We start from the raw sequence: 25,470 nt of genomic DNA, 5'->3' as shown, positions 1-25,470 counted from the left end.
ATCCCAGCGTGGAATGCCAATATCTCGGCATTCAGGGCCATCGAGAGGGTATATCCTAAAATCTAGGTCAAGACAGAGTCATGAACTGATGAAGGAAGCTGGCTTCTACACAACACCATACATTCAGGGACCGCCCAGATAATCCGATCTTATCAACATGAAGTAACCATCCCTTATATAAAAGCATCTAAAGTATTTACAAATCCTCAGAACCCTCAAACCCGACCCGTCACCTGTATATCCAATAAACAGTCTAAACCCTGAAACAAAAGAGACAATACTGTCCTAATGAGTCGTTCCGTAGTACCTATCACCAAAGTCTCCCAAACCAGGACTAATGTAACTAAACCACCGTCAGCACCAATCCACTCTTAAATCAATCCAGCACACTTACTTCTGAGCAGTCAAGTCCGCATCCACCGCCGCAGCAACCACCTTCAGCCCGGGAAACCTCCCAGAAACAACATCCAGTCCCTTCTGCGACGAGACTACATTGACAAGCACAATGGATTCCTCAGGAACGCCATTGCTCGTCAGATTCTCCACGGCTTTGATCACAGATCCGCCAGTCGCGAGCATGGGTTCGAGGAGCAGGACGACTGGTTCACTGTTAGCGTGTTCCCCTTTTCCCAACCAACTAACAAGTCACAGGGATAGACATACTATCATCCGTAATCCCCGCCGGCAGCTTCGAGTAATAAATCTTGGCGATGCTAGTTTCCTCATCGCGCTGGATGAGCAGTTTACCGAAACTAAGGGGTCCACTACACATCCCAAATTAGCCACTTTCTCCACGTACGGTAAAAGTAATGAAAAGAATCACTCACGTCCAAGTATCCCGCAAGGCCTGCTCCATACAAGCCCCAGCACGGAGGATACTCACGCCACAAACCCCCTTGGTGAACCGGATTCCGGTGTAGGGTTTGTTAATTGGGGTAGTGACGGTGTATTCTTCTGCGGGGACGTGGCCCAATGCTATACATTTTTTACTTAAGTCGTCGTCCCAATGATGATAAAAAATGCCAAATTTACTACTTACCCGACGTAATCAACCGGCGCACAACCTTCTCCACAGCAGCGGAAAAATCCCGATCATTGGTATTCACGTCCCGAATGATGGTCATAAGATTGAGCAGGGACCGGTCTTGTTCCAGGACTGTGATACGGTCCATTTGGGTGGTCCAGGCTGCTGCTGCTGCGCTAGGAGATTCCATGGCGTGAATTTAAGTTTGGGCTAAATTTTTTTTCTTCAAATGGGGAAGAGCCGGAGTTGTGCGGTGCTAAGGTCGAGGTGTTGTGAGGAATTGTTGATTGAGGTGGATGATTTGGGCCGCTCCGTGGATATGACTGGATATATGGTAATAGAATGAAACAAGTTTGGGCTTAGTCTCGACCGGCGCTGTTTTAGTCGCGTGCTTTAACGCCTATCGAGTGAAGAAAAGGCGGAGTGAAAATTCGGAGAGAAAAAAGAGGCGCGGGGTTTTGCGGCACCGACGAGTGATAAGATAAGCCGGGGAGGATCTAATCTAATCTTATCTGTGTTGAGTATCTGGCTGGACGGTTGTGGTTAGAAGCTATTGTTTTGATCAGTATTGTCGAGGAAGTATAACATGAGGTGATGGAATTTCCTGTCAGAAGACATAGTTACTTCATACATGAACAAGCGCAGTGGAAAGTGCTACTAGTGTAGGACTCACCTATCCTCCGGCTGCGACGTTACAGTACATGATACTAGTAGGATATATATACATGCTCGCAAGAGTAGTAGTATTAGTAGTAGTACTATCAGTAATAGCACTAAGCTCCTTTGGCAATACTGATGTATTGGCAACACGCGCAGTATCGCATAGACCGCAATTCGAGAAGAGTTCTGACATTCCTCGGGCGTAAGAATGATCACTGCCTAATCGTATTGTCTTAAAATAGCAGGTCACTGGTAAAATACTGCAGATCATGTATGAGGCTGAAAACTTCATTAGTTACTCCCTATGTATATAGAACGCGACAGGCACGCAACTATACCGACTATACCCAACCGAGCATCGCGGCAAGGCGCTTGCTTATCAAGGGGATTTACGTAGCAGCCCGCTTATCAGTCCAACGCGCACAGGCCAAGAAGCCAACCCCAAGTCTGATAAGACAGCGAGTAGTATCTAACGTTAGCTAGCAGTTCGCCAGATAATCATCGCCACCATTGCTCGATAATCTCTATCTAGTGATTAGATTTGCAGACTCCCCATAATACGATAACTAACATGCCCCGAGCATCAAGCGCTTCCTCGGGTCGCTCCCGGTTCACACCGTTCCCCGTAGCTTCGCCTGCTTCGAGCGACGGTACCACTGCGTCGGGGCGCGTGCGTCGCCGGATCTCAGATGTAGGTTGCTTTCCTTCGAAAGATTTCACCGATAAGCTGCTCATGAGATTGTGGAGATAAGACCCGTCGTGATGGAGTTAGTTCTCGATCCAGTCGTGCTGGGACCGTTCCCCGGGATGAAAGTGATGGGTCCGACCGGGATGAACCTGCACCATTGCCGCGGTCGCAGTCTGGGCCGACTATCACGCAGCTGTTTATCAACAATGCGGAAGTTATGTCGAGGTCGCAGAATTGGACGAATGTTTTGGATCCGGTATTTGTGGTGGTTGATTCTTAGGTTGTTGCTTGTAGTGCTTATTTGAACAATAGGTATCACAACGCCTACTTTGCAGAGTCCCCGGGAGTACACTTCAGGAAGTACAACGGACTGTGGAAGCTGCTGAGGATGCTCAGCCTGGGTGGGCGGCTTTGGGATTCCAAGTGAGGCGCGAGCATCTGTTGAGACTGGTGGATGTATTGAGACAGATGTCTCCCGAGATTGTGAGACGATTAATTTCAGATGGCTGGAATAGCTGACTGACATGCTATAGGTGACCTGTCTGTCTCGAGAGGTTGGTAAGACGTTAGCTGATGCCGATGCAGAAGTCTTTCGCGGCTTGGACTGCATACATGCTGCATGCTCGATTGGGCCTGAAATGGCCGGCATGTACTTGGGAGGTGATGCAACACTACTGCAAACGTTCTACGAACCAGTTGTAAGTTTGATGCTGATGAACATGGAAAGCTACTAACGGACTGTGACAGGGCGTCTGTGTGTCTATTACCCCCTTCAGCTTTCCCTTCATGATCCCCCTGTGGTCGCTGCCGTACGCGCTCATCACCGGCAACACAGTGATCCTGAAACCCTCTGAAAAGACCCCAACCACGTCATCATTGCTAGCGCAGGCTTTTCTCAAAACTGGCTTTCCACCCGGGGTCTTCAATGTGCTCCATGGTGGCCCATCCACGGTCCAGATGCTTGTGACTCAACCAACGGTTCAAGCGGTGAGTTTCGTCGGGTCTGAATCTGCTGCTAGACAGGTCCATGACTTGGCAAGGGCTGCAGGGAAGCGAATACAAGCGGAGTGTGGTGGCAAGAATCATGGGGTGGTCCTGGAGGATGCGAATATGTCGTCGACGCTTTTTGCGATCGCGGGAAGTGCCTTTGGAGCTGCGGGTCAGCGCTGTATGGCCCTGAGCGTAGCAGTGTTCGTTGGTGCGACGAGAGACTGGATTCCGAGGCTGGTGGAGCTGGCACAGTCGATGGTGGTAGGGTGTGGGGGTGACCAGGAGTCGAAGATCGGGCCCTTGATCGACAAAACGGCTAAAAGAAAAGTGAGTGAGATGATTCAGCGAGCAGTTGAGGAGAGAGCAACCGTTCTTCTGGACGGTCGGGATGTTGAGGTCCCAGACTATCCGGATGGCAACTTCATGGGCCCAACCATTCTCGGGGATGTGCAGACATACATGGAATGTTATCAGACGGAAATCTTCGGGCCTGTGCTCATCTGCATGGAGGTGGACACGCTGGAGGAAGCGATCGATCTGATAAATCAAAACAAGTGTCAGTATCATTAACTCGGGAAATGAAGGGTATGGATGGCTGACTTGATTATAGATGGTAACGGATGCTCCATCTTTACCACCAGTGGAAAACATGCAAACACGTTCCAACGTTGTGTCAATGTTGGACAGATTGGTGTCAACATCCCGTTGATCGGTATGGCTGTCCCCGTTTCCACAGCGCAACCCCTGACTGACAGTATAACAGCGCCATATGGAACCGCCGTCCGAACGAGCAACAAAGATTCTTTCCTGGGTGGTAAGTATCCTGGCATCGCTGATGGAGAAGAGTCTAACCTCGGCAGATCGACATTCCCCTGGAAAGACATATTGGCCATTCTTCACAACAACAAAGACGGTGTCATCCCGATGGGATCAGTGAGAGCTGAGGAGGAACAGCAGACGCAGTATCGGTCGGAAGATGCAGTATGAGTCGCTGTACGTGTCAATGTCAAAAACAACGAAACGCAAAATTTTTGCATTTGGATTGCCGATGGAGTTGGCAAGATATGATGGGATGTGCGGGCTATGCTTCATGTCGAGGTGTGAACCCTGGCCCGGCACTATTAGAAATGAGCTATGTCCCGTATACTTAGGAGTTGCAGACACAACTTCCATCTTCACGAAATTGAACTCAGTATAAAGATCTAATCCTTCATACTTCATTTCCCCGGATTACGAGAACATACCGTCGTCTATGAAGCCGTTGTACCTTATCGAAGCCGGGCGACCTCCATCACACCAGGACTCCAGCTGCTAGCTAACGAGGCATAAAGTTATGCTGATGTCATGAAACAGCCAATCTAGAAATAAATTAATAAGCAACAAGACGCGGGCTCGGCTCTAATCTGAGTACTAGATCCGACGACGCAAAGTCCGGCCTGGAAAACGGCCCTAGTCGATTGTCGGTGCCCGTCTCACCCGCCTGACAGCTCACGAGTGACTGCGATAGCCTTGCAGCAACACGGGGAGATGATAGGTGAGCTGTGGCCGATCCCACCCGATCATAACTCCCCTGCACTACTGTTATGTGTGCAATGGCCCGGCGGTGGAAACTCTAAGGGCTGTCAACTATAGTGGGGCGTATAATGGAGATACTGTAAGACGCCTCAAAGGCTAATGGAGAATTTATTGCTGCTAAAAATTGCCCCTTGTCATCCATGCCCGGAGCTGTCAAGCACCTGTGGGCGACTACCGCCACTGCTCATCAGCTCCACTATGGAGTACCCCTGAAGAAACCTAATTAGAATCCAGAGTGGTGCGCCGCCATGAGCCCCAGTGGAGATGTTGCCTGGTCCCCGTGCCTCCGCTGCGGACGGGATGTGGATCCTGCCTGGAGATCGCTCGACAGTACCAACTGCACGGAGAATATGACCGCTACTTCCCATTCGCTGCACTTATGTTTAATTGACCTTATCTGGAGTGGTTATCTTGGTCCCTGTATTATTCGACTTTGGTTCTGATCCGTTTGCTGGTCCCGTAGCCCGTAAACCGCTTCTATCCCTGTCTGCTCAAACGCGAAACTTCTATCCCGTCCCCTAGAGTTCAATGGCGTTTCCAGGAAGGCTAGTCGAGCAGAAGTCTCTTGCACCCGACATTACCCGGATCACAGCCATGATAACGAAGTAAGCATCCAACGAGTTATTAAGCTCTTTATTTGACGTCAGCGTAAGCAGGCCCAAAAGGCACGGATACCCGAGCCCGAGTGAGTCAGGTGCACGTCATCCGTCAGCTTAATTAATAACTCAAACGAACGACATCTCATTATCACCACCACCCTACCAGGCACTTATATAGCGTAGTGAGGAGAGAAAATCCCATCCTCGTTCATAAATATTGATAATATTATTATACTACTCTGCTCAACATCCATCATGCCCACTCTCAGCCAGGTCCGTCAGTCCAACACGACCCTGGGCGCTCAACGTCAGAAGATGGTCGCCGTCTTCGTGGGAGGCACCAGTGGCATCGGAGAGGCAACAGCTAAGCAGATGGCGCTTGCTGTGAAACAACCAACTATCCACCTGGTTGGTCGGAATCCCGCTTCCGGTTCCAGAGTGCTAGAGGAGCTCCGGGCCTCCAATCCCAACGGATCATTTCACTTCATTCAATCGGATGTCTCACTACTGCACAGCGTTGACAAGGCTTGCGCGGAGATCACCCAGAAGGAGAAGCACATCGATCTCCTTTTCATGTCCACTGGCCACTTGGCGCTCTCAAAGAATGGTAAGTAACGAAAAGCAACCTCATCCTGGTCAGTCGGGACGGCATCAAACGCCACTCCGTCAACCCCAACCCCCCTATACCCTACTAGTGCTGACAGGAAGTTTTGCACAGAAACCAACGAAGGACTAGACGACAACCATGCCCTTCGTTACTACTCCCGCATGCGCTTCGTGCAGAAACTCATGCCCTTGCTCCAAGCCTCCCCCGGTCCAGCCAGGGTCGTATCCATCCTCGCTGGCGGCCAGGAAGGCACCATCGAAGAAGACAATTTCGATCTGACGAAATCCTGGAGCTTCACAAAATCAAACACATACGGCGCGACCTTAAACTCTCTCGCGATCGAGCATCTAGCCACCACCCACCCGACCGTAAGTTTCCTACACGTCTTCCCGGGGATTGTCCGCACTCCGTTGATGAACGCCTCCTTCGGAAACATCGGCGGAGCCATCCTCAGCTTCCTTTCTCGTCCCATCTCCATGACCCCGGAGGAGAGCGGCGAGCGTAATCTGTTCCTATCGACCTCAGCAGCCTATCCACCCGCCACGCCCAAAGATCCCTCCCAGCTGGGGGTGCCCTTGGTTCCAGGGGTGGACACGGCGTCTGCATCGACGGGTAAAATCGGAGGGGGCTCCTACATCCTCAGCTACGATGGGAGCAATGCCACCCGGGAGAAATTGATGGCTGATTATCGAGCCCGGGGGTTCCCCAGTAAGGTTTGGGATCACACATTGAAGATATTTCAGCGGGTGCTGCGGTCGGACTGATGATGATTCCCATGGGGTGCTTCACTTCTCTTTTTTGCTTTTTTTTTTTTTTTTTGACCTTCCACAATGTTACATCGTCCTGTGTACGGTGCTGGTGCTATGTTACATCGCCAACCTACTTGACCATCGGATAAGCCACCTTCTCGTGTTCGTAATCCCACCTATCCAAATTCGAAATTCGTACTTTTGTCCCTTAGTAGCTCCATTCAAAACTTCAACCCAGTGATGGGAATGATCGTAGCGGATGATCGCCCGGTCGGATATGGCTTTTCGGGCGGACAATAATAACATATTATCCGCATCATGATCATAATCATCAACTTAATAGTAAACAGATCGATGGGCGGCGTACGTGTTCCTTTTTATTGGTAGTTCATTTCTTTCGCCTGAGGTATTTTTTTGCCTTCCTGCGTGTTGTATCTTTATTACATCGGAGTTCACTGTATATTGCTGGATTCAGCCTTCCAATAGGTTTGATCTAGTAAGTAAGCAGTCTAGCAACGATACTTCCACTGGAAGTAATTGAGGAGTTCAATATTTTCCTCAGTAGCTACAGAAGATAATTAAAATTGAACTCTAACTTGCCATCTCAGAGGAAGTAGTTTGAAGCTGTATCAGTATTGTAATTATTACCCTTTAAAATAACAGCTGATGACACTTTTCAGAGTGTTTTACTGGTAACGTAGTTCCCGACCGCGCCGGCCATCTATGTTGTACTATACAAAGACGTCCTTTTCCAAATTAATCTATTTCCACCCAGTTTAGAGACTATTACCTTTATAATATAATATAGGACTATACCAGATACTGAGATCTATCATCAGAATTTTTTATAAAATTTTCTGGATACTACCTATACTATAAAAGTACCTTGAAAGTCTGTGCTTATTTTAGCTCGGATTAAGTGCCAGTCTAAAAATTCTTCATATAATTAATCTTTATGCTTCAATATAGCCTCTACATCTATCTAATAATTAAGTTGTCTTAATCTCATAAAGGTGTCTTTTGTATGGTACTACATGGGTGGCCGGCGCGGTTAGGAACTAAGTTACGTTTAACTTTACGCATATTTAATTAGCTCAAGTAACTAGCCGCACAAAGCGCGGCATCCTTTACCTGAAAGTAAACAAAGCAGTGCAGCAAAAGAGGGGAGCAAAGAGAGGAGCGAATAGAGAAGATCAAGTGGAAAAACACACAAAAGTCACAGCAGTTGAAAAATAATCAATTCCAGACCATGAAGTACCACGTTCTAATCAATGAGAACATAACTATATCACTGAAATTAGAGTGAACAGAAAAAGGACTAACTACTGAAATGATTTTCGGTAAAAGCTTCCTCTAATAACTCCTAGCCACATCAGCTGAAGTTCATCGGCGTACAGTCTATGTCGGAATATATACGAACTACTTAGTGGATCATGGTAAGGTGTCGTAAGATACACACTTATTTAACGAGAATGATACATTTACAAGCAAAGAGTAAAAGTCAAAAAAGGGGGAGAAGAGAAAACAAAAGAAAAGAGATAGATAAAAATAAAGAGGAAAATGAAAGGCGGGGGTAAAGTATGAACGAAGAGATGAGTTCTTTGTAGGGAAAGAAAAAATAAATAAAAAAGAAAGAAAGAAAGAAAGAAAGAAAAGAAAAGGAAAAGAAAGGAAAGGAAAAGAAACAAAAAATACAAAAGAAACAAAAGACAAGGATAGGAATAGAGGAAATGCTAGCAGAGGCCAGTTGACTAGTAGCTAGTAGCAATCATGTATGTATCTGTATCATCCTACATAGGCAGGCGAAAATACTACGCAATTTTTGAGCCATTTGCGCTCGTGGTACTTTCGTTTCTCTACATTTGGAGAGGCTGAACGGGGTGCACGAGGTCCCCTCTCTCATTGCTCCAACTCTCTACTGGATCAGCTGGAGTCATCATTGTACAATCATAGCTAGAAAACAGCAACTTTCACCTGAACGCTTAAAATACCATTGTCAGCCACATACAACAAAATACCGAATTCAATATAGCAGAGTGTAGGAAACTCGCTGGCTGGGTTCATCCGTCCACTTCGGTTGTATCACTGCCATCATCCTCCTCCTCCTCATCATCATCATCACCATCGTCACCAACAGTCTCGCCTCCACAGCCATCTCGACAGACAAAACGACCACCGCATAAACAAGCCCGAGGCCCATCTTTGGAGTAAACAGCTTCGACGAAATAGACCGCTGGAAGGAGAACGGTGTCGCCCTCCTCAACCTCGGGGATCTCTTTATCCATTCGCTCTTGTAGATCCTCTTTGTTCTCATCCCAGTTTCGGAATTCCTCTCGGAGCCACTGGGAGTGGTCGATCAGATGCGGAGTTGCCATTCGGCAGCTTGAGACAAGGGGAAAGTTCAGTAGGACTGGTATGGGCCATTCGTCGGGACGAATCTCATCGGAACACCCTCGTTTTCGGACTCTGTTCTTGCGATGCAGATAGGGCCCACACTGCCTCACATCAAGTGCAAACTCAAAGTCGGGTTCAACTGTTCCCAGGTAAATAGACATATCGATTGCGGACCGATAGATGTCGACGAGCCCTTCGTATCGTTCTGCGGGACCATCATCATCATCATCGGAGTCGGTCATCTCCTTCAATACTACCTGTAATGCTTTACACTCCGTAAGCATACCGGTCGCAAGTCGATGTGCGAGCGACTCCTGGACCTCGCCAGTCTGATATGCAACACGCCAGTCCTTCGTTTTCTCGGGGTGGACCTGGTTCAGGAGCTGAGTTGTCGTTCTCCGCCATTCAGATGCTCTGACCGGGTCAACTGCGGTAACAGACAAGAAGTTTAGTTTAGTCCACCAGACAAATGGAATAATACCATACCAGGAGGATAAGAAAAAAAAAAAAAAAAAAAAAAAAAAAAAAAAAAAAAAAAAAAAAAAGGCTAGAATGGTTTGCAGCACGTACCTTTGGCAAGCCTCTTCCACAGTTTGCACAGTTCCTTTCCAAGGACGGGTGGGACCATGCTTGACTGACTACTTGTGTCCTCCTGACTGCCTTCAATGTAGACAAAAGGATTGGCGATCACTTCTTCAAACAGGTGCTTTAGCAACACCGTGCTTGGCAACAGAAACCAAAAGTTTTGATGCCCAGTCTTGTCAAGGTTTGCCCGAATGGACTTCCAATCCTTGTACAAGCAAAAGTCACCAAGACTGTCCAAGATTATTTGGAGGTCGCCTGCAGACAATCTTTTTCTCAGCTCTGCTTCTGTGTAGCAGTGCTGACTGATCCAACCCGAAACACTCATCTTGAAGTTTTGAAACAATTTTTTCCCCATGTCGTCGTAGCCTTCGTGCCATTCACCCTTATGGCTCAAAGATTTCGGGCGTGTCCACACAATGGGTTTTCGATAGTGTCTCTCGTCTGGTAATTTCGGCAATCCATGTTTATCAAGAGGCACGTCAGGCTGCTTAGCCTCTGTTGATGTCTGGACCGCTGGTGATGCTGTAGGTTCAGCAGCTGGGCTAGTGTCAATCTTCGCCTCTGTTGATGTCGGGATCTCTGGTGGCGCTGTAGGTTCGGAAATTATTGGGCTAGTGTCAATCTTCGCTTCTGTTGATGTCGGGATCTCTGGTAACGCTGTAGGTTCAGAGGCTGGGCTAGCGTTGATTTTACTCTCTGTCAATCCTTGGACCTCAGGTGATGCCTTAAGTTCAGAAGCTGACTTAGAGCCAGTACTTGGAAGGATGTTTGGCTTGATCGCGTTCACCGCGGTCGCTTCGTGTTTGTTTGTGAATCGAGGAGAGCGCCTTTTCTATACAATCCACAAAAGAAAAGATGATTAGCGTTTGAAGTTCCACATCTCCCATGGAACAAAGCTTCGTTCCTAATGTCCCACGATGTATGACTGGAGTAGAATGTGCAGAGGCTCCGGGCGATCGGAGGAGGGAAGGGAGAAGGAATGCATTGCCACTTGTTTCTTACCGGAGCAGATTCGCTAATATCTTTTGCCTTTCTTTTTCCCATGTTGAAGCCGGCTGTAGATTTGCTCACTAGACGGTGTCGACTGTCTATGTAAAAGCCACACTCTAGCTAAATTACATCGGGGAAGATATGATGTGGCAAGACTCCAAGCTCGCCTTCGGAGTTTATATACGGTGGCCTATAGTAAGATTCTTTGACCGTCGGCTGGCTTGTCTAATACTTCTGTGATGCAGTTCCCAAATAGTCATAATACAAACGGTATTGATACAAAGCATGAGGCGAGAAACCTTGGATGCTATGAGAACAAAAAAAAAAAGCAAACGAAGAATAAAAAGGCCGAGGACAAGGGTATCATGGTAAGCCTTTGAACCTTGGGACTGTGGGAAGGTGGAAAGCCATCTTCAGGGGAATGGTGGCAACCGTATCCACCCAACCTTTTCTCTCAAGAGTTCAATAGTTCGGTGAGTATCGTATTACACCTACTCTTCTGTCTCACTCATGAAGGCGGCAGCTTGGTGTGGATTTTTCCTCGGAAATGGACGAGCGATATAACTAGTTTATGTCCGATTCCTTAGTCCGTGGCTGGCTCTCTTGCATCTCAGCACCTGTTTTCACATCATTTCCCCCGTCTACATTGTGCTTCCTTTGATTTTTTTTACCTACTTAGTATCTTCGTGTCCAAGTCAACATACCCTTATCCCAACTGTTCAGTCGGATCACTTCAAGATCACCATGGACCGTACTCAGGAGATTGTGGCATCCGTGGATTACGGAACTACGAATACGAGTAAGACCCCCTGAACACCCCTGCTGGTCGAGTGAGGCTCGGTCATAGGCATTAACCAGTCGGAGCAGGTGTCGCATGGAGGCATCCCGCCAGTGAGGACGTGAGATTTGTCGACAGTTGGCCCGGAGCGCAGACCCCTTCGACGCGGGTCCCGAGCCGCATCGCGTACTCCCGCACCCAGGGCAACGGCAACCTCAATAACCCGGCGTGGGGCTACGAGATCACCAAGGAACATGTAGTGGCTTCGTGGATAAAGCTGTTTCTGGAGCCAGTGGTCAAGGAAGAGATCATCGCTGATGACAACGAGCAGTGGAAGGATGCAATGGGGATTCTTCTCCGGCCTGGAGGCAGGGATCCTACCAGTATCATCCAAGACTTCCTGACGCTCCTCAGGTGCCATGTAGAAGCTCATATCGAGAGGATGTGTGGCGTCCACCGCCTTGAAAGATTGCCCATTACATACATTTTGACTGTACCGGCTACATGGTCGGAGGAAGCTACAACTTCCATGAAGGAAGCTGCCCGAGCAGCAGGTTTGCGCGGAATTGATGGGAACGACCCTCTCGTCCTTTCAGAACCCGAAGCAGCGTTGACAACCATGTTATGCGATCCAGATATTCCCATTCAGGTATGTTTTTATTTTTATTTTTATTTTATTTAATTTTTTTTTCTTCTTATGCTGCTTCTTTGTCCCCCACCTTTGAAGCTAGTATTCATGTTGACTTTGGTGTTAGGCGGGAGATGGAGTTGTTGTTTGTGACTGTGGAGGCGGAACGCTTGTAAGGATGTCTCCAGCTCTCTATCAACTTGTAAAAGTCTGGCTTACCATGTACAGGATATTGGCACCTATTTCATCCACGAGAAAAAGATCGGTGCCTACAGGACTCTAAGCAACCACACGGGTACGTCTCCTCTGTCAAGATTTCCATTGTTACAAACCAATTCTGAGGTCAAGTAGATTCATCAGGCGGTAGCACCATGATAGACCGGGCATTTATTACTATCACATCGAGCCAGGTGGCACCCTCACGCTTTCATCCAGTCGATCATTTGATGAGCAGTTTCGAGGATGCCAAACATGCATTCCAAGGCACCGTCGGTCCAGCTATCAGAATCACCTATCGCACAAGGAAAAATATTCGCATCCTCGAAGTCACAAGGTCTGCTGCCCCCACCCAGCTTTTTCCTTTTTTATTCCCTTTTCTATTCCCTTCTTTTTCCCCCTTTTTTTTTTTTTTTTTTTTTTTTTTGCCTTTTTCCTTGCTGGCTTTCGGGGGGCAAATAAATCTAATGAAACAGTAACAGATCCGATATGTACCAGCTCCAGTATCCTCTCATAGTGAGGATCTGCACTATTCTGACGGCGCAAATCAATCGAGCACATCAATTGTTTGGACGGCCGATCATCAAGGTGCGAGTTATCTTACTAGCATCGCTTTGCGTATTTGTCGATTAAGATACTGACAAGCCTATAGCACGTTTATATCTCCGGTGGAGCAGCTTCCTCCGTCTACTTGCACAACGCCATTCGAGGGATTTTCGCAAACTCCGACATTAAGGTCCACCGGCACACAATGCCGTAAAGTGCCCTTCTCCCTTTACTTGTCTGATATTAGCTAATAGTATTCGATGATCTAGGATGATTGCTGTAGCTGAAGGTGCTGCCCGCTGGGCGCACAACCGTCTTCTCCCAGTTGAACAGCTCCACCGTCATTACGGGGTTGAATCCTCTGTTACTCCAGATGGTGCCATGGACCTCAATAACCAAGGACCTCAAGGACCTCAGGGATCTCAGGGACCTCCCGTCACTTGGTTATACAATTTTGTAAGTTCAATGAAACTGCCCAGCTGTGCGATCGTGTTCTGATGGTAACTTTACTCTCCTAAAGGGAAGCCGGTACTCAATCGGCGAATCGCGGTCAGCTAAATTCTCCTGTCGGGTGTTTCAAGATTTCCCTTTTGCTGTGATCAACATCTACGACTCAGGTCAAGAGGGTGTGCCGCCCGCAAGAGCTAATCCGGGAAACGGTTCGTAGAGCTTGCCATTTTCTCAACTTTGTAACCCATTTGGAAGAAAATCTGATCAGCAACCAGGTGTCCGGAACATTGGCCGTGTATTCTGCAACTTCGTTGAAGTCGTGACATCAGGAGGCATAGCAGATGGAGGTACCATTGACGTGACACTCCATCTCACTCTCCACAGAAGTAAGATTCACGTCAAGGCAACTTGCCTCAACCTTTTCTTTGGAGAGGTGGAAATCGAACGTTTTCATTGACAGAGTAGTACCTGATTGCGCAGACCCTCTGTGGTGGCTTTGCTGCATGGCGCGGCACAAGGAAAGATTTGGGAAGTGAAGACTTTCGGGCGAGGTTTAATAATATGGCGACCTTCCTTTGCTTCTGTGTGTCTCTCTGATCTTTTAAAACTGGTTTTGCTTTTGGACTTTCCTTTATTCCCTTCTTTCTATTGTGTCTTGTATTTTCAAAGAAAAAGTTTGTGAACATGTATCTCCTTTCTCCAACTTTCGGGATTCTGATTCTATTTCGGGCTTCCCTCTCTCTCCTTTTCCCTTACTGATGTTTGCTCTTGGTCACTTCCTTTCTCCCTTATTTCAGTTGTGCTTTCATTTTCGAAGAAAAAGTTGTAAATTGCATCTCCTTTCTCCACCTTTCGGGATTTTGATACTATTTCGGGTCTGCTCTCTCTCTCTCTTTTGATTCATGCGTTATTCAGACTGACAGTGGTAATTATATCAAAGATTTCGGATTCTTGATATCCTGTGATGTAGTTGTTATGCAGCATGAACCTAGCCTATTTGTAATCAGTAATCACAGGTTAACCAGACGCAGTCAAATCGCCGCATGAGATCGAGCCCAGATTTGCATGTACCGTGCCCTATCTATAAGCCATCATCACTTCATCACACTATTCCGGCGAGGGATCAACCCCGTTTCTTGCTTAGCATTCCGTTTGATCAATTGTGGCCCCGGACCTCAAGTGTTCATTGGTAGAGACTTTGCCCCGAATCCATTCACGACAGACAAGCACAGCACATCACAGCAGGCGTTCAAGGGCTGCAAGGAGCCTGTAGTTTACTCAGATTTAATACAATATGGTATTGAAGCATCCATATTATTCTCGTTGCAACGGGCGGGTCATCGCCAAGATAACTTTTGGGTCGGCACCCAGTCCCAGTTAACTAACTAGCAACTGAATTCTCATGATCAAGAAAGATAGTGTTGGTTACGGAAGAGTTTCGGTACGTGTGTATTGGAGGCAAGGTCAGACAGACACTGGACGAGGATCAATTATGCAGATGAGATATTCAAGTTGATGATTTGTTGGGTGTGATAATAAAGGGGGAAAACCCACTCACTACTAACGTAATCCACGGTCGCGCGGCCCATACAATCGCGCGGCCCATCTTGTAATTCTATACAAGAATATATCTTTCTTAGAACTATCATACCTCAATTATTTCTTTATTTGAAGGGCTATAACTTTGTATTCAAATTATAAATATAACAATAGGTATACCAGAGTCATTCAAAAATTTTTAAGTATTTTATACATATTTGATATCTTGATAAGCCATAAAATACAGGTAAAATACGTGTATTTTATATTACCAGCCAATATATGCAGCAATAAAATCTGAAAAAAAAAAAAAAGAAAAAGAAAAAGGAAGAAGAAGAACTCAAGATTCAATTAATTGAGATAATAATCTATATACTTACGTTGAAGTCTAATACTCTTCTAGTAGTTGAGATTCAATTCAAGAAGTAGTTTTTATATATAGCATGATTAGATGGGCCGCACGATTGTGTGGGCCGTGCGACCGTAGGGAGACAAGGGGAGCAAAAAAGAAATCTCCCCGACTGGGAGTCGAACCCAGGTCTCCCGCGCTTGTTCCCAACTGGGATTGACAAGCGGAAATCATGACCGTTAGACCATCGAGGATGAATTGCTGAAGTGGGTCTGTGTATATATATCTATAAATGACAAAAGAATTGCAAATCCAAAGAGCAAAAATTGGACTCGCCGGGAATCGAACCCGGGACCTCTCCAATGCGAATGGAGCGTCATACCCCTAAACCACAAGCCCATCTTATTGGTAGAGTGTTAACAAGTTTGCAAAATAAAGGTGGCAGACCTATTTCCCATTCTTCGATATTGGTGCATCAGAAATTAATCGGAGTTGTATATAAAAAGGTGAATGCTACGCCTTGAGTGGAATAAGTGCATCGTTTTCGCAGGCGGTGTTCTTCCATTTCGTGTGGTGTCGCTACAGCAGCACTTACTGACCCTCGGGATGCGGAGAAAGAAGCGGGGAAATGCATGTAACCTATCAACCTACCCAGACTGTGGACGAGCACGTCCACGCTGTCTCGAATCTGATCACCCTCATTAATGAAATATCGTGGATTCAAACTACTGGGACTCTGAAGTAGGCAGGCACTTTGCCTATCCCTTTACATTGCTACTTGTCCTCCTACTGAAGCCTCATCTCTCGCTCTCGGTCTTGTGCTTTGAAGCCCGCCTGCACTGCACACCTTATTTGGCTTAGGGATATTTGTACAGCCTGACCATCATTGATATTATCAACAAGTCCTTTGTCTCATACTCGAATCTTATTATCACCCAGTATTTTGTTGGTTGAAGTACTTTACATACCTGCACCCGTCAAGCCTCCCCCCGCGATATATATATTCGGCGTCCACGATGTATCGATTTCCGTCTAGCATCGCCCGTCGAACACCACGACTCATACCGACAACTCCATCCCCCACGAAACAGTACTACCACCACAAGCAATCGTCTCATCCACATACCATAACCCCATCAAAGACCGAACTAGCAAATAACCAACTCACCCCACAAAACCTCGAAACCGCCATCCACTCCCTCTTCCACGACGGTCTAGTCATCATCGACAACGCCATCCCACACGAGCCCCTCGACCACTTGAACACAAAAATGATCGAAGACGCCTACACCCTGCAAGCCAGAAACGAAAACAGTCCTTACAACTACAATCCAGGGAACATCCAACAAGACCCACCCCCAATAAGGGAATACTTCTCCAAAGATATCTTCCTAAGTACGTGATTCTGCCCCTACCCTCCATCCAATCCATGGTATCTATCAATCAGCACCGACTAAAACCACAGACCCCCTCGCCATCCAAATTACCTCAACAGCTCTCGGCCCCCGTCCCAAATGGACCTTTTGCTCAGGTAACACCGCCATGCCACCAACGAGTACCTGTCCCCCTACATCACAGCCCGTACACTCAGACGCGGACTTCAACCACCCTTCGCACCCATTCGCCTACGTGATCAACGTCCCCTTAATCACCATGACGCCCGAGAACGGCTCCACGGAGATCTGGCTCGGTACGCACCGCGACTCGGGTCTGCATGTGCAGGAAGGGGCGCATGGTGCTGATCGAGCGAGTGGACGGATCCGGGTACAGGAGCTGGAGAAACGTCGTGCTGTGAGAAGGCCCTGTCAGCCTGTGGTGTCGAAGGGGTCGTTGGTTATTCGCGATTTGAGGCTTTGGCATGCCGGGATGGGGAATCAGACGGGGGATGTGAGGGTTATGGTGGCGATGAGTGAGTAGCCTTCCTCTTTTTTTTTTTTTTTTTTTTTGTTTGGGACTTTTGGGAGTGGGCTAGTGCTGAATGTGGTGTTGGGTAGTTCATTTTGCGCCGTGGTATCGGAATAAAATGAGGCTGGAACTTGCGGAGGAGTTGAGACCCGTGGTGGAGAGAAAGACTCGGTTGGAGGTCCCGGTTGATTGGGTGGCGGAGGAGGAGGCGATGGCGCGGTATTTGAATCGGGGGTTTGGGAATGCGTATGATTTTAGTCAGGAGCGGTAGGAGTAAGATGCGGCTTGAGATGGGAAGAGATTGTCGCTGTGGGATATTACAGTGGCACTAGTATTGGAGAAGGGAGGAAGTGTGGAGTGCTACGACATCGGTTATAGACTACAGGGAGAGACTTGTCGTCACAACAACTTTACTGCTATCTGCTATCTGCTATCTGCTATCACTCAGGTTACTATCATGAAAGTATCTCCAGAATGTAACCTGCCACGTTCAAGCTACCACCAACAGTTGCCATCAAGAGGTGCCATTGGGATGAAAGAACACAATCTCCCGCACGAGGCTCGACTCACATGGAGGACCCAAGCAAGTGACCTGCACATCATCCACGATGGAAACGATCCAACTTCAGAATCATATACTCCTCCCAGTGGCTAGCACCTCCCAGTTGAACCTGAGAATGCGCTGCCCCATGCTCGTGCACCTCCACCGAAGCCGCCTTAGGAGGTAGCACTTCAGCCTTAGTTCTCACCGCACCAGTAGTCGTCAGAACCCTCCCCCTAGCATCAATAGCCTCCGCAGACACAGCATGAACCACCCGACCCGGAAGCGACAACGAAGTCTCAAAACCAGTCCGCTTCGCATCGCCCAAGAACTCGCGCGAGCCGTACTCATCCACGACGCTATAAAAGCGCCAGAGCTTCGTCTCCGTGTCCCCGTTCCAGGAGACATAAAGGGTTGTACCCTCGTCGTTCCGAAGGGATACAATAGCCGGGGTCTCGTTCGGAAGTCCAGTCCAGTTATACCGGAACGCACGGTAATTCTCGACACCCTCGCCCAGAAAGCCCGAGTCCATGTAGGCATGTAGGATTGGAGTGCCGTCAGGGCGGAATTCAGTCAACGCACCCTCTGAACCCCAGTTCACGAGGACGTTACCGTTGGGGAGCAATTGGGTGCCACCTTGAGATTTGGACAGTAGACCATCGGGAGGCTGGAAGGCTTGGACGATGGATGCTTTCCAGGTCGCAGTGTTCACTTTGATGATTTTGCCCTGTGAGAACGGGTGGGTGTGGACTTCGTGGCCGCGACCGTTCTCGGTGCCATGTGCGGAGTTGTCATATAGGGATATGACCTCGGAGTCATCATCGTCTCTGGAAACGAATCGAGCGTGGTGTTGGAAGCAGAAGTTCACGTTCGGTCCGAGTTCGAAGTCGGACTTGACTCCTCCCAGACGCCAGATGATCTCGCCGGTACTGCCGTTGATCTTGTGTACGGCGCAGGCATCACGGGCGGAGATTAGGTAGTTTCCGTCGGCGTCTTTGTCGACGGAGTTGATGTGGAAGTAGTCCCATGCATCTGAGGAGTTGTAGCCAGCGCCTGCTTGGCCAGGGTTGATGGGGAGGATTGCCTCTGTAAGAGGTTAGTTGATTGCATGCGTGTGGTTGTGTGGAAGGGACTAACCGTCAGGAAGGACATGATCCAAGCTGGACCACTCGAACAAAACTTCTCCAGTTGCAATGTCAAGCTCTATCGAGATAGTTAGCTTTATATACTTCTGATTTGGAATGAAGAATCTACCCTGGATAATCGCATCCACGATCCACTGTTGCTCCGCACTAGCTCCCCAGGGCGTGAGGTCCATTGGCACCGGCTGGTAGATCTGGATCAAAGCCGTCTCCTCATTGATAACGTGAAACTCATGCTTGTCCATAATCTTATGGTTACCAGCACGCAGCTCACGAATAGTCTCATAGTGCTGGTCTAGAATCGTGACATGCCCGTGACCATGCCCATAAGCCGGGTTATGATCACCCTCGAAGCAGAAGAGCACATCCTTGCCCTTCCATCGGGCTTTCTGGAAGTTCGTCGCCCAGATGGAGTAGTAGGAATAGCCAGACCAGACGAGCTCACCATCATCCCGAAAGATGTAAGGAGAAGCCTGGCGAGGGCCATGCATCCCGCCGGGGCCATCTGCAATACCGGCAAACGGAGCAACAAAGAGGTATCCCTTCTCCACATCCGCGGCTGCAGGAATGGTAATGTTCAGCTTGGGCGGTGCCAGATCAGGGCGCGACTTGAACTGCCAGTCAGCTGTTGCCAGAGGCAGCAGCATCGCAATGGCTGCGATAGACAAGGGTGAGCGCATGATGCGTGCTGAGAGCACATTGATCAGTTCCGAAACTTCTCATCATCATCAAGGATGGGTACATTAACCTTAGGTAAAGTCGATGCACTGTACGTTGGAATTCCCGGAATTCGTGTTGGATTCTATGTCTGCCAAGAGCAAGGTGATACGAGACGAGGGAATAATGGGAGTCGAGCAGCGAATTTATACATCGAGGGTAGAGGGCATACATCCCGCCTGTCGGAAGCGTCATCGATTCTTGCGTGATTGTCCAACCCCGCATCGGCTAATTGACATGTTCCAATAAAATGCCTATATCACATTACTCCCCACTGTGCTAATGGGTCCCTGATGCCAAGTTTGACTTTTCAGTAAACGTGGACCAGAGAATGGCATCTAGACCGGCGCTGGTCGTTTCCTAACTTGGTCCCCGACTGGTCGACGATCATCGCGCAATCCCGTCAGGTACGCGCGACATTCCGTGTAGCAAGCGAGAACGAACAATGCACTTCTAGAATAATGTTATGTCAACTGAGATGAGTATTATTTAGGAGATAAATTTACATACTACTTTCGCACGTCTCGGGATTTAAAATAAGCACAAAGGCGGCCAGAATGCTACTTACTACAACGGTCAGTCGGATGCGATCTCGGTAGATCGGCAATGTTTGTCGATTCACAGGGGAGTTGTTCGGATTGTACATGGAAGTTAAGTGGTCTTTATAGTATTCCTAATAATAGTATGGAGATAAATCAGACCCAAACGCCGGGATCACACTTGTTCGATGCACAGTGACCAATGAAATATTTGAAGATCAGCTGGCTAGCACCGATACATAACCCAAAAATAACAAGTGCCATAACGACAGAGAAGCTGACGAAGGGACGGAATCGAGAAGGCACCGTTCTGATAGAGGGGAAATTCACCAAAATCAGGTGCAATGTGACCTGACTAATATGTCTGATAACTTAGCCCAGGATTGATCGGGCCTCGGCTGTATTCAGCTGAGTGAAGGCACAGAAGCTAAGCGGACGATACCCCTACGAATCTCCGCTTGGGGTAACTCAACCCTTGTGTGAGACTGGAACATTTTTTCCTGCTATTTCTAAGTCAAAGGTGGCCTTGTTCAACCTCCTGAACGATTATATCCGAGGCCTTTTGCAAGTACAAGGTAGGTGGGATACCGGCATTAACCATGATATCTTGGATGATACATGATTGTTCAAACGCCTGTAATATCAACTGTTTGCCTCCGTCTGGACGATATAGTTTTGTTACGATGCAGTTTGAAATGTGTGCTTATTGATCAGAAGGACACGGTATGCACCTCCAGCTCCCTCCCTCCCATCAAGACCATGGCTCAGCCTTTCATGTCGGGTTAACAAGTCTTTCCTAGAAAATGAACGACCACATGAGCAGAAGTGCTATTCATCCTTTTTATCACGTAGACGCTTCGCCAACAGTACATATTATCCTCTCGATTACATCGAAGTCCTATGATTTCAGGTCTGTCGCTGTTAAGGTTCAAGCCGGTTCAAGGTGCGCGAACATGGTTGGCAGTTGAGGTCCTCGCGACGGACAGCCAAGTCAAGACTCAATGAGCGGTAAGGCATTGCTTGACTTGTTGGCGATGATGAGTGGCATTATCAATGAAGTGGTTCGAGTGTCATGACTTGTCATACGTCGACTGCCGGATGGCTCGGAGACGATATTTCGGGTTGAAGCCTGGGATCGCTACCGCCCGGCATTCATCACAGTAGCGTGCGAAGATCCTCTATGAACGCCACTGCAATCCTCATGAGACTAATTAAGAAAAGGTATTCAAAAGATGAAAAGAAGTCGAATTCTTTTCGCTATCAATGATGATCCATCTGGTGCATGACGTTTTCGACTTTTGACCAACATTTGCTGTAAAAGGAGACCCTGAAAGGTTGGTTTATAAGCAACGGCAACTGCTGGTGGAAGTCACGTCTCTTTGCATTTGGAAAGGCACAGGAGCCAATCGAGGTGGACCAACAGACCGCCAACTTCAGTGATACTCGGACAATCATATTAGGCGAACTTGCAAGGTCACCCTGGACGGGGCAACAAGCTTCCACGTGACCGACCTGCACTGACAGTGACACGAAGATATCAGGGAACCTTTCTCAAGCTGCCCAAACAAGTGGAGGCTGCAGACGAAATCACTTCAAGACCTCTTCTCGTACCTGGGGATCGGTAGCAATGAATGCGCCCGCGCCATGTAACCACAATTCTTGCCACACTTTGCGAACAGAAAACTGACATGGCTCCTCCAGACCAACAACCTCTAAAGCGCCTGCGGGTTGTCCGAGCATGCGAGCAATGCCGAGCCAGAAAGGTCAAGTGCAATGGCGAGGATCCATGTCTGGCATGCTGGCAGCACAACCAAGCATGCAAATATGGCGAAGCACCAGCCCCACTGGGTAGAGGTCGCCCATCGAAGAAGCGCAAAACGGTTGAACCCCCAACTGTCACAGACGGGGCCTCAACGCCAACGTTTATCCTCAATAGCGACCTCTCTGGACGGGAGCTTCCAAGAGCGAAAAACGCTAGATTTCAGGACGCGGCACGATATAGTCCAGAAGAATACCGACAGCAGCTGGAGCTACGGGCCGGGATCGGGGTTGCAAACAGCTAGACTGGATCATTTCAGTTCTACGGTAATAAAAATTGAACCCAAGAGGAGTTGCCAAAATGAGAAGGCCAGCGCTAACCGCTTCCCAGGACCATCGTCACATTTCTGTTTCATTCAGCGCATATATCAACGTATGAAATGCCAACCCGACGGATGTCTCCTGGATAGGCCGAAGACTGCAGTTCCATGGCGTGACTCCGCTGAATGTCAAGCCCTGAAAGCGACTATCACTCACCTGAACTCTAGCACCACCGTCCGTTCACCGCCTCCCGAACGCTCCTCGCAAGCCAAATATGCTCTATCCCTCTGGGCCCAGACCATCGCAGTAACCAAGCGCCACTGGATCTCTGTCTGGCGGGACGGAATGTACAACTTCAGTAAAATGGCCAAGTCCATCTTCTTCGCCATGTTCGTAGCATTCAGTTTCTTCCACGCTGGATTTACCCTCCAGGGTCTACAAAACCAGATGATCGCCCTCCTCATCCTCTCCCGGATCATCCCTTCCACGTGCGCCGATCTCCAGGACATCTGGTTTCGCAAATGGGCCATCTTCACGGCCCGTGAGCAAAATGGTATCTACGACTGGCGCGCACTTCTCACCGCATTAATTGTGGTCGAACTCCCCTGGCAGATATTCACCTACACATTGGTATACCTCTCCACCTACTGGACCGTAGGTTACCCTAACGAAACCCCCATTGCCGGATTCTACTACTTCATGTGGATTCTGCTCAGTATTTTCGGAACGGGGTACTCCCACCTCCTCGCAGCGCTCTTCCCCTCCGCGACGTTAGGCGGGTACGCCAACTCCCTCTTCTGGGTCATTCTGATGGTTGTCTCGGGTGTTTTGACCCCCCATGCCTACCTGAATGACTTCTACCGCCCCTGGCTGTTCTGGGTCGATCCTATGCGCTACTTCTTCGGGGCTAGCCTCGGGTCGGTTCTTCATGGGGCTCCGGTTCATTGTGCCTCGAGTGATCTCGTTACGTTTGACGCCCCGCCAGGCGATACGTGTGGGCAGTATGCCGCGGCGTTCTTGGAGAGTAATCCGGGCTACCTCGTCAATCCGAATGCGACGGCGGATTGCTCGTATTGCCCGTATTCCGTCGGTGATGAGTATCTTGCCACACTGGACTATTCGTATGGACAGCGGTGGTGGAATTGGGCCGTGTTTGTGGGGTTTTGCTGTACGAATTTTGTGTTGCTGTTCGCCGTGGTGTGGTTTACTAAGGGGAGGGGACAGAGACGGACTTAGATTTCAAGGGAAGTTGGGTGTGTGTCTGAATCTGTCTGGACTGAGACTGAATATGATATAGGTGGATATACTATGATAGAGCTAGTAGATTGCTATCCAAGGGATTATAGAACATCGAAAAATAAACAGATTGACTGGGATGGGATATATCCAAGCTGGCAAGGCACACCTGCTGCGCCGCGTGGGGCAATAGTAGCCTAGTGCTGCAAGGCGATGAGCACAATTTTAACTGACAGGGGTCGATCCATTAGCTTCTGTGTTGGGGCTGGTCTGGGCCACATCGAACGGTGCGTGGGGGATGTGCTGATAAGATACCCCATAGATCCTGATGGTGTGCTCCACCTGATGGTATGTAATTGGATCACTTGGTTCAGGCTGGCTCACTACGCGAAGCTAATCTACTAGTAGTCTATGGGCGTGAAATCGGGTTAGACATCAGTATTCGCTAGCGATGAGAGGGACCTTGGGTTGTTCTGGAGGCGCTTTAGCGGGTGGAATGTTTATGGTAGTGTTCACTAGGACTATCAAGTTATTAGTTGCATACAAGGTCGTTGAAGCTGAACCTCATTGATTCAATCTTTAGCTATAGAGCAATTCCATCTATCAAAGATCCATCTCTGCTTCCCTTGAGCAAAACGTCCCTCACTTCCCCTCATACCTCGCCACCACATTATCCACAATCTCCGCCACCTCCTTAGCCCTACTAAAATCCAGCGAATGGCCCGAATCCAACTCAATATCCTCCACCTCGGCCCCTTCCTCCCTCATCATACTCACCATCCACCTCTGATAATCCACCGGAACCGTCATATCCCTCGTCGACAAGACATACGTCACAGGAATATCCCTCCACGCCGCCCGCTCCGTCGTCAACGGCTGATACATGCACTTGCCATTCCACCGCTGCAAAGTGCCCAAATACCACTCCACCTCCTCCTCGTCCTCCTCCGGACCCGGCGTCACCAGCAGACCCCGCGGATCGCGGTCCACGCACGTTCCATCCTCAGCGAAATCAAACGCCATGGGCATCAACGCGTCGTGCCCGAACTGCGAGACGATGTCGAACATGCTTCGTCCTTCGGTAATAGTGAAAGCAGACAGGGAGATGAGATGGACGACTCCGCCGGGTAGGCCTGCCTTGCTGCGGTTTGCGATGGCGAGGTCGGAAAGAGCGTTGGTGGCGACTTGGCCGCTGTAGGAGTGGGCGATTACAATGATGGTTTTACCGGAGGAGGCGAGGTTCTGCGTGTATTCGCGGATCATGGCGGTGTCGGTTTCGAGATCGGCGGTTGGGGGTCGTGCGCCGTTCATGGAGTGGAGCTCTGGGACGTGGACTTCGTGGTTGGATGATTTGAGGAGGTTGGTGAGCTTGTTGTAGGAGGTGGGCGTGTGCCAGCCTCCTGGGATGAGGAGGATTACGGGTTTGGTGGTGGTGGACATGGTTGTTGTGTAGTTAATAGTAGATTGGGGAAGAATTGGGCTGGGGTTAGGAAGAGTAGAGGGGCTGAGAGTGTTGGGAGATATATTTATACTCGCGTTCACTAGGTGGGGTAGAGGTTGCAAACAAAGAGAGATTATTGAGGCAAGGCTGAGCTGTTTAGTTGGACTCAATTGATCCTCCATTCGAGGCTACGCTTAGTGGTAGGCTAGTATAGCCTAGGCGCTTTAGTGCTTATGGTGCTATGCGGGCCGTTCAAGGGGAGGATAATTCCACGCACGGTCAGTGACTGTGGAGTATTTCGATGTTTACTTAGGGATGATTTCGCATACAGTCTATGAGCACAAAAGCATTCTGTTAAGCCAGTAATCAGATCGGCAGGCATCCTCAGGTATTATGCGATAGAGGTGATGCTCACGGTAGGGTAAGTGACGGAATATATCGCTGATAGATTAACTGCTCATTTGTACAGCACTTCACTCAAGGAATAGGCATCGACTATACCG

General features: G+C 48.6%; 9 protein-coding genes and 2 non-coding genes across 11 annotated transcripts; 5 read left to right on the top strand and 6 right to left on the bottom strand.

Annotated features, from left to right (window-relative positions):
- Positions 1-132: 132 nt before the first annotated feature.
- ASPBRDRAFT_66931 (uracil phosphoribosyltransferase) lies at positions 133-1,433 on the bottom strand. The gene is made up of 5 exons (XM_067628811.1): positions 1,040-1,433; positions 828-975; positions 664-764; positions 395-599; positions 133-343 (listed from the first exon to the last, which is right to left on the bottom strand). Exons 1-5 carry the CDS (start codon positions 1,212-1,214, stop codon positions 286-288), a joined length of 687 nt encoding a protein of 228 aa, XP_067477115.1. The 5' UTR covers positions 1,215-1,433; the 3' UTR covers positions 133-285.
- An 822-nt stretch (positions 1,434-2,255) lies between these two features.
- ASPBRDRAFT_197582 (uncharacterized protein) lies at positions 2,256-4,349 on the top strand (the record flags this gene model as incomplete). The annotated part of the gene is made up of 7 exons (XM_067621117.1): positions 2,256-2,375; positions 2,437-2,628; positions 2,685-2,855; positions 2,906-3,070; positions 3,120-3,918; positions 3,973-4,074; positions 4,126-4,349. 7 exons carry the CDS (start codon positions 2,256-2,258, stop codon positions 4,347-4,349), a joined length of 1,773 nt encoding a protein of 590 aa, XP_067477114.1.
- A 1,442-nt stretch (positions 4,350-5,791) lies between these two features.
- On the top strand, positions 5,792-6,907 carry ASPBRDRAFT_197581 (uncharacterized protein; the record flags this gene model as incomplete). The annotated part of the gene is made up of 2 exons (XM_067621116.1): positions 5,792-6,143; positions 6,255-6,907. 2 exons carry the CDS (start codon positions 5,792-5,794, stop codon positions 6,905-6,907), a joined length of 1,005 nt encoding a protein of 334 aa, XP_067477113.1.
- Positions 6,908-8,815: 1,908 nt separating this feature from the next.
- ASPBRDRAFT_66928 (uncharacterized protein) lies at positions 8,816-10,915 on the bottom strand (the record flags this gene model as incomplete). Its single annotated transcript, XM_067628809.1, has 3 exons — positions 8,816-9,713; positions 9,857-10,703; positions 10,874-10,915. 3 exons carry the CDS (start codon positions 10,913-10,915, stop codon positions 8,953-8,955), a joined length of 1,650 nt encoding a protein of 549 aa, XP_067477112.1. The 3' UTR covers positions 8,816-8,952.
- A 690-nt stretch (positions 10,916-11,605) lies between these two features.
- Positions 11,606-14,426, top strand: ASPBRDRAFT_208576 (Hsp70 family protein; the record flags this gene model as incomplete). Its single annotated transcript, XM_067621834.1, has 10 exons — positions 11,606-11,660; positions 11,729-12,288; positions 12,395-12,439; positions 12,496-12,562; positions 12,619-12,820; positions 12,966-13,071; positions 13,136-13,239; positions 13,299-13,485; positions 13,550-13,688; positions 13,755-14,426. The coding sequence occupies 10 exons, from the start codon at positions 11,606-11,608 to the stop codon at positions 13,934-13,936; spliced, it is 1,647 nt and encodes a 548-aa protein (XP_067477111.1). The 3' UTR covers positions 13,937-14,426.
- Positions 14,427-15,531: 1,105 nt separating this feature from the next.
- ASPBRDRAFT_t189 lies at positions 15,532-15,621 on the bottom strand. The gene has a single exon. It is a non-coding gene; the product is annotated as a tRNA-Asp (tRNA).
- A 73-nt stretch (positions 15,622-15,694) lies between these two features.
- ASPBRDRAFT_t188 lies at positions 15,695-15,766 on the bottom strand. Its single transcript has one exon. It is a non-coding gene; the product is annotated as a tRNA-Ala (tRNA).
- A 617-nt stretch (positions 15,767-16,383) lies between these two features.
- On the top strand, positions 16,384-17,543 carry ASPBRDRAFT_56642 (uncharacterized protein; the record flags this gene model as incomplete). Its single annotated transcript, XM_067627601.1, has 3 exons — positions 16,384-16,762; positions 16,833-17,276; positions 17,362-17,543. 3 exons carry the CDS (start codon positions 16,384-16,386, stop codon positions 17,541-17,543), a joined length of 1,005 nt encoding a protein of 334 aa, XP_067477110.1.
- A 38-nt stretch (positions 17,544-17,581) lies between these two features.
- Positions 17,582-19,840, bottom strand: ASPBRDRAFT_76526 (arylsulfotransferase family protein). Its single transcript, XM_067629320.1, has 3 exons — positions 19,068-19,840; positions 18,951-19,016; positions 17,582-18,899 (listed from the first exon to the last, which is right to left on the bottom strand). Exons 1-3 carry the CDS (start codon positions 19,633-19,635, stop codon positions 17,872-17,874), a joined length of 1,662 nt encoding a protein of 553 aa, XP_067477109.1. The 5' UTR covers positions 19,636-19,840; the 3' UTR covers positions 17,582-17,871.
- Positions 19,841-21,798: 1,958 nt separating this feature from the next.
- ASPBRDRAFT_642655 (uncharacterized protein) lies at positions 21,799-23,625 on the top strand. The gene is made up of 2 exons (XM_067628460.1): positions 21,799-21,857; positions 21,913-23,625. The coding sequence occupies exon 2, from the start codon at positions 21,985-21,987 to the stop codon at positions 23,524-23,526; it is 1,542 nt and encodes a 513-aa protein (XP_067477108.1). The 5' UTR covers positions 21,799-21,857; positions 21,913-21,984; the 3' UTR covers positions 23,527-23,625.
- A 473-nt stretch (positions 23,626-24,098) lies between these two features.
- Positions 24,099-25,111, bottom strand: ASPBRDRAFT_45142 (alpha/beta hydrolase). The gene has a single exon (XM_067625337.1). It carries the CDS (start codon positions 24,964-24,966, stop codon positions 24,169-24,171), a length of 798 nt encoding a protein of 265 aa, XP_067477107.1. The 5' UTR covers positions 24,967-25,111; the 3' UTR covers positions 24,099-24,168.
- Between the last annotated feature and the right edge of the window lie 359 nt (positions 25,112-25,470).

Source organism: Aspergillus brasiliensis (assembly GCF_001889945.1).
Source record: "Aspergillus brasiliensis CBS 101740 unplaced genomic scaffold ASPBRscaffold_9, whole genome shotgun sequence".
NCBI lineage: Eukaryota > Fungi > Ascomycota > Eurotiomycetes > Eurotiales > Aspergillaceae > Aspergillus > Aspergillus brasiliensis.
This window is presented reverse-complemented; position numbering and strand designations above follow the sequence as displayed.